General features: G+C 37.5%; 1 protein-coding gene across 4 annotated transcripts in view; it reads left to right on the plus strand.

The window, feature by feature from the left end:
- The window catches only part of zmat3 (zinc finger, matrin-type 3), a 117,959-nt gene that overhangs the window by 94,512 nt on the left and 9,919 nt on the right, over positions 1 to 13,528 (plus strand). For 2 of the 4 annotated variants that reach the window (XM_059946003.1, XM_059946027.1), the window contains exons 5-6: positions 4,709 to 4,809; positions 6,371 to 8,493. In XM_059946003.1, coding sequence (XP_059801986.1) covers positions 4,709 to 4,809; positions 6,371 to 6,579 — 310 coding nt within the window. In that variant the 3' untranslated portion in view covers positions 6,580 to 8,493. Of the gene's footprint in view, positions 1 to 4,708; positions 4,810 to 6,370; positions 8,494 to 13,528 lie in introns of those variants that run through there. The other 2 variants (XM_059946012.1, XM_059946017.1) reach the window with 2 other exon arrangements.

The following is a 13,528-nucleotide window of genomic DNA, read 5'->3' on the forward strand; positions in this document are numbered from 1 at the left end:
GGAGTCCTTGTGCAGCATACCCTAAAGGTTAACCTCCAGTTTGAGTCGGTGGTAAAGAAGGCAAATGCCATGTTGGCATTCGTTTCTAAAGGTATGGAATATAAGAGCAGGGATGTGATGTTGAGGCACTAAAAGGCACTCATGAGACCACACTTGGAGTATTGTGTGCATTTTTGGGGTCCTTATTTTAGAAAGGATACACTGACATTGGAGGGTTCAGAGAAGATTCACGAAAATTATTCCAGGAATGAAAGGGTTACAGTATGGGGAACATCTAGCAGCTCATGGACTGTATTCCCTGGAGTTCATAGCAACATTCTGAAGGTTAAATGGCCTGAACAGATTAGATATGGCAAAGTTATTTCCCATGACAAGAGGGCATGACTTCAGGATTGAAGGACGTTCATTTAGAACAGAAATACGGAGAAATGACTTTAGTTAGAAGGTGGTAAATCTGTGGAATTTGTTGCCATGAGTGACTGTGGAGGCCAAGTCATTGGGTGTATTTAAAGCAGAGATAGACAGGTTCTTGATTAGCCAGGGCATCAAAGGGTATGTAGTGAAGGCAGGCAAGTGGGGATGACTGGAAAAATTGGATGAGCCCATGGTTGAATGGCCTACTTCTGCTCCTATATCTTATGGTCTTACAGTGGCACTAAGTGTTGGACCCAAGATAGATCCTCTGAAATGATAATAGCATGGAATTTAAAGTTGCTGACCCTCTCTCTGCCCCTCTGATCCCCTAATGAGGGCAGGCTCATGGACCTCTGGTTTCCTCCTCCAGAAGTAAATAATCATCACTTTGGTCTTGCTGATACTGAGTGAGCAATAACACGGTTTACAAATTTGTCCTGGTTATGAATGCCCAACTTATGGACATCCATACATATGAGTAATTTTCCACAAGTTCAGAAGTCTGATCTGCAAAACTAATTTCCTTTGTGTGTTGGGCGAATTAGATCACTTGTTGACAATACAACCTGAGCCTTCCACACTAACACCAATCATGCAACACAGTCAGTATCATCATAAAGAGCACGGTGCTTATTCTTGAGCACAGCACCAATGCTTCCTGTCTGGAAATATATATATATTCAAATAACTGTGTTACAACAGTGGTGTGCAGAAGAGAAGATGCTCTCTTGAAACCTGGGGCAATGGGGGGAAGAGACAGAGTGACCCTCTCTCTTCCCCTCCCAACGTCTTCTCTTCTGCACACCACTGTTGTAACAGTTATTTGAATTACTGTCGCCTTCCTGTCAGCTTGAGCCTGTCTGGCCATTCTCCTCTGACCTCTCTCGATAACAGGGCATTTTCCCCACAGAACTGCTGCTCACTGGATATGATTTTTTTTCCTGCACCATTTTCTGTAAATTCTGCAAACTGTTGTGCGTGACAATCCCAGGAGATCAGCTATTTCTGAGATACTCAAAACACCTTGTCTGATATCAACAATTGTTCCACGGTCAAAATCACTTTAGATCACATTTCTTCCTCATTCTGCAGTTTGGTCTGTACAACAACTGAACCGCTTAACCATGTCTGCATGCTTTTATGCATAGAGTTGCTGCCACATGATTAGCTGATTAGATATTTGCACTAGCAAGCAGATATACCAAATAAAGTGGCCACTGAGTGTATGTGTTACAGTGTAACTTTGTAACTCAGAGAAAGATGCAATAACAATGCCCTTAGTTTAGTCAACCTTCAGAACTGGTATCAGACTGTTACCAAGACTTTTATGTTTTAGAAAACTGAAAGAAGGTCAAATGTTTAACACAAGATTTCTTTGAGTATAAGACTTATCCCAGAAGCATTATTTTACTGATTTTTGCCTACTTTTACAGAAAAAGGCATATCCTAAGGTACATGGTGGATAAACTACATTTGAAGAATAAAGAATGTAGTTAAACATTCATTGATTATTTATTAAACATGAATATATTTTTTTATATATATACAGCAACTGTAGGTCCAGAACATAAAATGGATCTTCTAGTATCTTGTCAATTTTGTTAAGAGTGTTGGATATAATCATCCCTAGTTAATGGTGTTTTATGTTAATTTTTGCAATTGCTTAATTTCCATTAACAATTCCATAATAGAACCATTTTTAATTGTAACTTCAAAGTTGACTTTATTCTCATTTTAAAATGTATTTTGTAGATCTGATGATATCAAATATCTGAAGTAATACCAGCAATTTATTAATCTTGTTTTATAAAATGATGTAATTTGAATTCTTATTATGTTCTGTGGTATTCAAATTTGTATACTAAGAGCAAGTGAAAGAGTATTCCCTGAATGTGATCTCCCATCTTAATTCTTCATTTTTCTGCATGGAACCACCATTTCTGTGATGGTGTACACCAACACACTCTTTATAGTTTAGATGAAATAGTAACCAAAGTTCATGGTACATCAGTCCAAAATTAATTGTCAAAAGCACCCGAGAGGTTTTGGATGTTAAGTTGTCCTGTTTTTTTTCCAAAACTATTGTAAGTGTAAGGAATGGCATTTATCTGTTAGCATGTATAATAGGCACATATTCTTAATGGAAAAGGTAAAATTAAGATCTAAATGTCACTGACTGGTGGTTGTTGTATGTAGGAAGTTTATGCATGAAGTTGTCAATTATATAATGTTGTGCCTTTAAAATACTGTATATCAGGAATGTGTTTTATGATTAAATATATCAAGATTTTGTCAGTTGTATAACTGACAAATAAAAATATGTGATCTCAGTTTGACCCTTTATGGGTCAGAAGTTTGCAAGTTGAACACTTTCACTAGTATTTTGAACATAATCTAGTGTAAAGTTTCATTACAATTTTCATTTCAAGAATGCTATAGTATTGAAATGTCACTTTTCAGATAGAACATCAAAGTAATATATCCATTAAGTAGGAAATTTAAAAAAGCAGATCTCAGTATGTTTATATGTTACTAAATAACCTTTTTAAACCCACATTATCAGAAAAAGTAGTACACGCATCCAAATTTTTCACACAATTTATATATGAAATAAACTCTTATCATAAATTCCGTTAGGTATGGAGCTTCAAAAATGTTATTAAACATTTCCTCCTTTACAAATTGCAAAATCCATGAATCTGGGATCAAGCATTTGGAATCTCAAGTGGTATCATGATGGAAAATAAGATGTATAATATTCAGAGAAAGCTCCTGCAGTCGTCTATGTAATTGTAACAAGATAATTTGTTTTTAGTGACAATCATTGAGAGATAAGGCCAGAACATTAAGAATAACTCTGAGAAAGATAATTGAATAAAGTTTCATCCTTTTAACCAAGGCCCCTTTTGCACTCTTATGTGGATATTAAATTTCATCTGCATGAAATCTGCTCTAAAAATCCAGCACTCCTTAGTACATTAGATTATCAGCCTTGATATTTTTATACATGGGTCTCTTGAATGAAATCACAGCTTCTCATGGATTCTTGCATCTGCCAAATCAATCAAAGTCTTTGTATTGTAATAATCCATGGCAAGCTTCCCAGGTTGAGAAACATTTTGAAAATGGATGTAATGTTTCCAAAGCTTTGAAAATCTTACTCATTGGTTACCTCAGTTTCATTTAAAGAAGGTGCCACGTTTCATTTTCTAACTGTGCTGCTTTTTCTAATCTCAGCATGAGTATCCTTAATCATTTGTCCTGGTGAGGGCAGAATCAAATGGTGTGGTCACTAGTCATGGAGTGAAGGCTGACTGACTCCATTGCAAATTTGAAACAAATTACTACTGAAATATTTTTTGTCATATAGTCTGTCAATGACTATATTTTTTATGACAATATATTTAGTTGTTTTATATGTTACAGAAAGAAAACGAGGCTATTTGTTCTAATGTCATTCTATGATACTCCAAAAAAACTCATAATTCCTTGGATTATTCTCTTACCTCTGGTTGAATTAGTAGTATCTATAATGTGCATTGCATAAAATATTCATATAATTGACAAATTACTTGGCAGAATCTTCCAAATTTCAACTGTCTTCCATTCAGTGCATGTTACAAAAATCCTGTACTGTATTTGCCTCAGTTATCCAATCTGATAACTGACAAGTTGAATATATTTGTAAGCTGTTTTACAAGAAAAGGCTGATTGACCAGGTTGTATCTACTGGACTTTATATGGAATCTTAATAGAAGTATATCAAAACCTAGGGAATCTTGCTGGAATGGATAGGAAAAGATGATCACTTTTGTGGAAGAATCTTGAACTAGGGGTCCTTGTTTAAAAATGAGGACAATCTATTTTAGATACATATTTTAGATGATCTTTTTTCTCTCCAGCATTGTGAAGCTTTGGAACTTTACTCTTTAAAGGCCTTTGAAATGTTTTGGCACAGAGGTAGTTAAGAAATGAGGGTGGAAGGTTACGGGGTAAATCTGTATGTTGAGGTCATAATCAGATCCAATATGATCTTAATCAAATGTGGAGCAGGCTTGACAGGCCAAGAGGCTTAATCCTGTTCTTGATCTGTATATTTGTGTGAAATAAAATAAAAATACAAAATAGTGAAACAAATTACTGAAAAAGGAAACATTCAGGTGATGGCATAATGCTATATACTTTCTAAATATTTTGAGCAATTGTGGAACAAAATAACTAAAAATGCTATAGAACAGTTTAACAAATCATATGGTCATAAAATGTATGAATAACAAAGAATTTGATTCTGCAGAGAAGCAACAGAGCTCACAAAGAGGAGGCAAAGGAAAGAAGGGAATGCATTTAAAGTGGTGCCAAATCTTCGCAATCCACATGGAGTTCAAAATACCCTAGGTATGCGATATTTTCTGTCATCAACATTATTAAATATTTACAACACAATAATGTGCAAAGATGAAATGAGTTTTATAGGATGATAGGAGAACTTTTTTTTTACCAAATTCTGCATGTAAAATACTTAGCCTTCTTAATCGGGATGTGAGGGGGAAGTAGAGTAACATGGCACATGGTTAGAACATCCTGCCAGAGGAGGTGGTGGGATCAGATACAAAGAAGCCATAAAAGAACTCAAGAAGGAAATTAGGAACACCAAGAGAGGCCATGAAAAGGTCTTGACAAGTAGGATTAAGTAGAATTCCAAGGCTTTTTTAGAGCAAGAGGATTACTGGAGAGCAGGTGGGACCACTCATTGATAAAGGAGGGAATGTGATCGTGAGTATAGGTAAGGTTCTAAGTGAGTACTTTCCCAAGGAGGAGGACATTGAGGATGGGAGATCAGTGTGGAGTGTGCTAATTTGATAGGGCTTTTTGAGATAAGGGAGGAGGTAGTGTTGGGTTTCTTAAAGAACATTAAGTTGGATAAGTCTGCAGGACCTGATGGGATATACCCAGGTTATTGAGAAAAGCAAGAGATGAGATTAATGGAGCCTTGACCAATATCATTGTGTCCTCTCTAGCAACAGACAAGGTCCCAGAAGACTGGTGAGTAGCTAATGATCAAAAACAGAAATAAAGAGATTATGAGAGGCATAGGTTATCAGTATCTTAATCCCATGGTTGAAATGACTTGCATTTAAGTTGAGAGGACATGTTTTTACCCGGAGAGTAGAATGTGCCTGGAATGTTTTGTCTGAAGTGGTCTTTCAAGAGGCTCCTATATAGGCTCATGAGCATGCAGAAAATGGAAAGATATGGACATTGTGTAGGCAGAAGGGATTAGTTTAGCTGGGCATTTGATTACCACTTTAATTAATTCAGCACAACATTGTGTGTCAAAAGGCCTTTTCCAGTCCTGTGCTTTTCTATGTTACATGAAGGAATTTTTAAATCTGGTTAAGCTATCGAGACAAATACATGTCTTAAAATCTTCAGCCAAAAATAAATGTTTAAAACATATGATAGAAGTAAAATAAGGAGAAGGAAAACAAAGTAGGAGAATCAAAGTTAGCAGTCAGTGGCATTCCACAAGAGGATTTACAGCTGGCTGTAAGGAATGTGAAATAGTTTCAAAAAGAGAGGAGATCACTATAAAAGGAGCAAGTTTCAAGTCCAGGTTTGAATGATGTTGAATATGAAGTATTTTGAAACTGTTTGTAAATAAAAAGTCATTAAAAAGTTGTAGGCAGGATGACATCCACGTTCCCGGCAGCGGATTCCACATGACCTAGCAGTGTGTGTAACACCAAGTGGACAGTTCTATTGATCTATGTGTAATAATGGAGCCAGTGAAGAACCAGAATTTTAGTTGCACCTTGAAACATTGTCAGAGAAATGAACATTATATCCTCAAGTTTTATGTATTTTCCCTCAATGCATTTTACAAATAAATAAAATTACTGCCATTAAAATGGTAATCATCTTTATATATACCCTTTAAAATTTCACCTTTACATAGGTCCTTATTTTAATCCACGTTCCCGGCAACGGATTCCACGTGACCTAGCAATGTGTGTAACACCAAGTGGACAGTTCTATTGTTCTATGTGTAATATTGGAGCCAGTGAAGAACCAGAATTTCGGTTGCACCTTGAAAGCAAATTACATAAGTGTAAAGTGTCAGAACAGCGATATCGCAATGAAATGGAAAACCTTGGATATATATGAAGGTTTGAAAGTACATACATCTTATAACTTTAGAAGAATGCTTATAATTGTCAAGATACATTCACAATATCAATACAAAATGTTAAATCTTAAAGAAATTATTGAGGCCATTTTAATTGTACAATATTTTGTTGTATAATGTCAATGTGTATTTTGTGCTTGCTTAATATTATTTTTCTCTGTATAGAAGACATCCATTAATTGTTTTATTATTAACTTTTGCCCCTTAAAGGGAGTGTGCAACTGGTCATACAATGCTTTTACAAATTATTTGGAAGTTTTTGAGTGATTTAATATTTGTTTACCTCGTACAATTTTCCAGCAAAATGTTCCTTTTTGTAATTTAATGTTATTTTAATTTAGTCTCTTTTAATATATTTATTTTTTATTTTGTAACATGTAGGTATCTTCTGAAGTCAGTCCAGAAGATGATGATATTTTAATAAATGTTCAACTTTGATCATTCCTTTTATTGTTGACTGTCTTTACAAAGAGAATGTCACCATCAGGCTCTCTGGAGAATAATCCTAAGATTGAAAAATAGCATAACAGGATAATGTTCATTTAAGTTCAAAATGCCTTTATTTCAGATAGTGACCTGGAGGAGTTAATGGGCTTGATGATGTGATGTAATGAATCAGCAAATGTTGAAGCTTTTCTGTATTTCTGTATGAAATGCTGGGCATACATATAAACAGACTATTTCAGTGAGCTCCCTCACAATAGGGTTCCATTGGCATTGACAGCATGAACGGTGTAAGTAGTCAACAACAAAAAAATGAATGGATGTTGGTGGTGCTGTTACTGTTGTGACTCGAAATAACATTCCTAAATGGTGATATTCTCCTTTTAAAGTTGTTTCACATTTCCAAAATTTTAAAAATATAGCCCATAGAAGAATAATTTAAAAAGCTCAAAATTGTGGAAACATTAAATGTTGTTTTGCAAATTGATCAAAATGAACTTTTGAATTTGATGTATAAAACCTTTTCAAGATATTAGATAAGCATCTTGTCCTTTTTTTGTTGGAGCTTTTATTAATAACAAGTATGTACATTGCATTATAGAAAATAGTAAAAATTTATACAACTGGAAAGGCATTGAGTTGAGGAGTACATTTGCACATAGTATACTATATATGTTCCATTTAAGTGGTGGAAAAGGATTACTTTCATGGTTTCCATACTAGTTGTTTGTCTATAAACTCGCATCTCTTTTCACTTGGCTGACATGACTATCTTTAAGAACAGCCAAGGGATCTTTCTATTAAAAGCTAGCATTTGATGAATATTCTTTATCAAACTATAGTTTATTTTTTATAATATTTTATGGATGTAAAATTGTACTGAATTTTTCTATCATTATGCTCATTGTTATATTTTTCTCTGTGCTGAATTTAATGTGAAAGATGACTATCTGTTTTGCATCTATGATATAAAAGCTATTCAGATTGAGCTATTCAGGTTTACATTATAGGTGTTGATATTAAACAAGTGCATTTATAAATTTATGGCTCAGACCATGACTGCTGCATGATTGTACTTGCTTGGTATCTTAATTTTAGCCAATGGTACAATCTGTTGGATGACACTTCCATTGCAAATGTAGATTCACTTCAGGCCCCTATTTTTAATACTTCATCTCTCAATTTAAGAGGAATAGTTATAGACTTTCACATATAATGTGCATAAATTTAACAGTACTAGTATTTTGCTGACATGATGAAATGATTAAAATATAACTTTTTAATTTCAGAGTATAAATATGATAAATTATAATGGATTATTTAATATGAGGATCATTTGTCTGCAAGGATGCATAACCTGAAAGTACCTTTGTCTTTTATTTTGCACAACTGTATGCATGTTCTTTCTGTAAATTTGTGGAATAAAATAATTCTAATTTTTTTGTTCACTGCTCTCTTTGTTCTTCTGTTTGATAATAATAACAAAAAGCAAAAGTGATTCATTATCTTTTCCTTCCTCAAAATATTATAGTGTGCTTTCTTGCCTTCTAACAAGTAAATCTGTAAAATATCCATCCCAATATTCCTTAAAGATTTACATATTAAGTCTGTTCTCAGCCTCCTCTGGTCCAGTAAAATCCATTTAGCTTCTCTAATTTTCTTATAGCTGCAGTTTTTCAATCCTGGCATCAACCTAGTATCCTAATGAAATCTTGACTCAACACTCTATTCGTGTTCTGGAGCAACTGATCTTGTAAACATACAATTTTAACAAAGCCTCCCTGCCATTTCTGTAGCTTCAACATGCCTGAGCACCAGGAAATGGTGCGGGTACAATTTGAGTCTCAATGTGAATAAGACTAAAACAATGATTGTAGTCTTTAGAAATTGTAGCTGACCAGTCCTCACTGCACATACACGGCTCATACGTAGAGAGTTAGGAGCACCAAGTTGCAGGGAGTTCACATAACAATCTCACCTGGTCCCTTAGCAACACCTCTTTAGTTGAGAAAGTACAGCAGTGTCTCCACTTCCTGAAGAGATTGCAGTGAGAGAAGCTCCCTCTGCACCTCCCATTCTAACCAATTTTTACAGGAACATCATTGAGAGTATCCTGACCAGTTGCATCACTATCTGGTACAGGAATTGCAAGACCCTACAAATGATTGCAAGAACTGCTGAGAGGATGAGGTGGGTCTTTATTACACCAATCTGAGATATTTATCAGGAGCACTGAGTACACAGGGCTCTCACCATTGGCAAGGATTCCTACCATCAAGCAGGAGGTACTGTCGCATTCAGTCAAGGACTGCTAGGATGGGAAATGGCTTCCACCCCCAGACCATGAGACTACTGCACTCCCTACGGCGGCAGTAGCATAGAACTATTTACTTTTGTACTTGAGTCGTAAAATCAGGATTGGGTTTATTATCACCAGCATATGTCATGAAATTTGTTAACTTAGCAGCAAAGGTTCAATGCAATACATAATGTAGAAGAAGAGGAAAAAAAATAAAAAAGTAAATCAATTACAAAATATGTATATTGAATAGATTAAAAATTGTGCAAAAACAATAATATAAAAAAATTGAGCTAGTGTTCACAGGTTCAATGTCCATCTTGGAATCGGATGGCAGAGGAGAAGAATCTGTTCCTGAATTGCTGAGTGTGTGTCTTCAGGCTTCTGTACCTCCTGCCTGATGGTAACAGTGAGAAAAGGGCAAGGTCCTGGGTGTTGAAGGTCCTTAATAATGGATGCTGCCTTTCTGAGACTGTTCCTTGAAGTTGTCCTGGGTACTTAGTAAGCTAGTACCCAAGATGGAGCCAACTAGATTTGCAACCCCCTTTTGGTCCTGTGCAGTACCCCCTCCTATACCAGACGGTGATGCAGCCTGTCAGAATGCTCTCCACGGTATACATATAGAACATCTACACATTGGCATAAGTCACAAAATTTGTTGCTTTGTGACAGTAGCGTAGTGTAATACATGATAAATAAACTACCAATTACACTAAGAATATATACATAAAAGATAAAACAAGTCATGCAGAAAGAGAGCAAACAAAGAAAAAACTAGTGAGGTAGTGTATATGGGTTAATTGACAATTCAGAAATCTGATGGCAGAGGAGACGAAGCTGTTCCTAAAATGTTGAGTCTGTATCTTAGGCTCCCATACCACCACCTTGATGAGAGCAATGAAAAGCAGTCATGTCCTGGCTGATAGGAATCCTTAGTGATGGATGCTGCCTTTCTGAGGCATTGCCTTTTGAAGGTGTCCTGGAAGCTGGGGAGACTAGTGCCCATGTTGGAGCTGACTGAGTTTTCAACTTTCTGCAGCATTTTCCGATCCTGTGTAGTGGCCCTGCCATACCAGATGGTGATGCAACTGGTTAGAAAGCTCTCCACTGTACATCTGTAGAAACTTGGTGATATACTAACTCTCCTCAAACCCCTAATGAAATATAGCCACTGTCATGCTGTCTTTGTAATTGCTTTGAATTATTGGACCCAGAGCAGATCGGATGGCAGAGGGGAAGAAGCTGCTCCTGAATCGCTGAGTGTGTGCCTTCAGGCTTCTGTACCTCCTATCTGATGCTAACAGTGAGAAAACCCAGGTCAGACCCCACTAGAAGTACTGTGCTCAATTCTGGTTGCCTCACTACAGGAAGAATGTGGAAGCCATGGAAAGGGTGCAGAGGAGATTTAAAAGAATGTTGCCTGGATTGGGGAGCATGCCTTATGAGAATAGGCATAGTGAACTCGGTCTTCTTGGAGCGACGGAGGATGAGAGGTGACCTGATAGAGGTGTTCAAGATAAGAAGAGGCATTGATTGTGTGGATAGTCAGAGGCTTTTTCCCAGGGCTGAAATGGTTGCCACAAGAGGACATAGGTTTAAGGTGCTGGGGAGTAGGTACAGAGGAGATGTCAGGGGTAAGTTTTTCACTCAGAGAGTGGTGAGTACGTGGAATGGGCTACCGGCAATGCTGGTGGAGGTGGATATGATAGAGTCTTTTAAGAGACTTTATTAGATAGGTACATGGAGCTTAGTAAAATAGAGGGCTATAGGTAAGCCTAGTAATTTCTAAGGTAGGGACATGTTCGGCACAACTTTGTGGGCCAAAGGACCTGTACTGTGCTGTAGGTTTTCTTTGTTTCTAAAAGGGTATGTCCTGGATGTTGGAGGTTCTTAATAATGGACACTGCCTTTCTGAGAAGCTGCTCCTTGAAGATGTCCTGGGTACTTTGTAGACTAGTACCCAAGATGGAGCCGTCTAAATTTTCAAACCTCTGCAGCTTCTTTCGGACTTGTGTAGTAGCACCTCCCCCCACCCCCCCCCCCCCATACCAGACAGTGATGCAGCCTGTCAGAATGCTCTTCATGGTATATCTATAGAAGTCTTTGAGTGCATTTGTTGACATGCCAAATCTCTTCAAAATCCTAATGAAGTGTAATCACTGTCTTGCCATCTTTATAACTACATCGATATGTTGGTACCAGGTTAGATCCTCAGAGATGTTGACACCCAGGAACTTGAAACTGTTCACTCTATCCACTTCTGATCCCTCTATGAGGATTCGTATGTGTTCCTTTGTCTTACCCTTCCTGAAGTCCACAATCAGCTCTTTTATCTTACTGATGCCAGGTTGTTGCTGTGGCACCACCCCACTAGTTGGCATATCTCACTCCTGTACACCCTCTCATCTCCATCTGAGATTCTACCAACAATGGTTGTATCATCAGCAAATTTATAGATGGCATTTGAGCTATGTCTAGCCACGTATTCATTGGGTATAAAGAGAGTAGAGCTGTGGGCTAAGCACACATCCCTAAGGTATGCCAGTGTTGACTGTCAGCGAGGAGGAGATATCATCACCAATCCACACAGATTGTGGTCCTCCGGTTAGGAAGTCGAGGATCCAGTTGCAGAGGGAGATGCAGAGGCCCAGGTTTTGTAACTTCTCAATCAGGATGGTGTTAAATATTGAGCTATAGTCGATGACTAGCAACCTGACATGGGTGTTTGTATTGTCCAGCTGGTCAAAGGCCGAGTGAAGAGCCATTGAGGTTGTAACTGCTGTTGACCTATTGCAATGGGTCCAGGTCCTTGCTGAGGCAAGAGTTCAGTCTAGTCACGACCAAGCTCCCAAAGCATTTCATCACTGTAGATGTGACTGCTACCGGGCGATAGTTGTAAAGGCAGCTCACATTATTCTTCTTAGGCACTGTTGTAATTGTTGCCTTTTGAAGCAAGTGGGAACTTCCACCTGTAGCAGTGAGAGGTTAAAAATGTCCTTGAATACCTCCACCAGTCGGTTAGCACAAGTCTTTAAGAATCTTTCCAGGTACTCCATTGGGACCTTCTGCCTTGCAGTGGTTCACCCTCTTTAAAGACAGCCTAACATTGGCCTCTGAGACACAGGGTCACCAGGTGCAGCAGGGATCTTCACAGCTGTAGTTATATTTTCCCTTTCAAAGCGGGCATAGAAGGCATTAGTTCATCTGATAGTGAAACATTGATGCCATTCATGCTACTGGGTTTCGCTTTGTAGGAAGTAGTGTCTCTCATAGTCATGGGAGATTTTAACTTGCAGGTCGATTGGGAAAATCAGGTTGGTAATGGATCTCAAGAGAGTGAGTTTGTTAAATGCCTAAGAGATGGCTTTTTAGAGCAGTTTGTCTTTGAGCCTACAAGGGGATCAGCCTATACTGGATTGGGTGTTATGTAATGAACCGAAGGTGATTAGAGAGCTTAAGATAAATGAACACTTAGGAACCAGTAATCACAATATGATTGAATTCAACTTGAAATTTGATAGGGAGAAAGTAAAGCCTGATGTAGCAGTATTTCAGTGGAGTAAGGGAAATTACAGTGGTATGAGACGGGAGCTGGCTAAAGTAAATTGGAAAGAGCTGCTGGCAGGGATGTCAGCAGAGCAGCAATGGTGTGCATTTCTGAGAAAAATTAGGAAGGTGCAGGAAATGTGTATTTCAAAAATGAGGAAATGCTCAAATAACAAAATAGTATAACCATGGCTGACAAGGGAAGTCAAAGCTAATGTAAAAACAAAAGAGAGAGCATACCAACAAAGCAAAAATTGGCGGGAAGATGTGGATTGGGAAGTATTTAAAAACCTACAGAGAGCAACTAAAAGAATCATTAGAAGGGAAAGGATGAAATCTGAAAGCAAGCTAGCAAATAATAGCAAAGTGGATAGTTAAAGCTTTTTCAGGTCTGTGAAAAATAAAAGAGAGATGCGAGTGGATATAGGACCACTAGAAAATGAGGAACGAGAAATAATAACAGTGAAGGAGATGGCTAATGAACTAAATGAGTATTTTGCATCGGTCTTCACTGTGCAAGACATTAGCAGTGTGCCTGATATTGTAGTGTGTGAAGGAAAAGAAATGGGTGCAGTCACCATTACAAAGGAGAAGTACGTAAGTCATCCAGACTAGATGAACTGCACCCCAGGGTTCTG

Source organism: Hypanus sabinus, chromosome 2, assembly GCF_030144855.1.
Source record: "Hypanus sabinus isolate sHypSab1 chromosome 2, sHypSab1.hap1, whole genome shotgun sequence".
Lineage (NCBI taxonomy): Eukaryota > Metazoa > Chordata > Chondrichthyes > Myliobatiformes > Dasyatidae > Hypanus > Hypanus sabinus.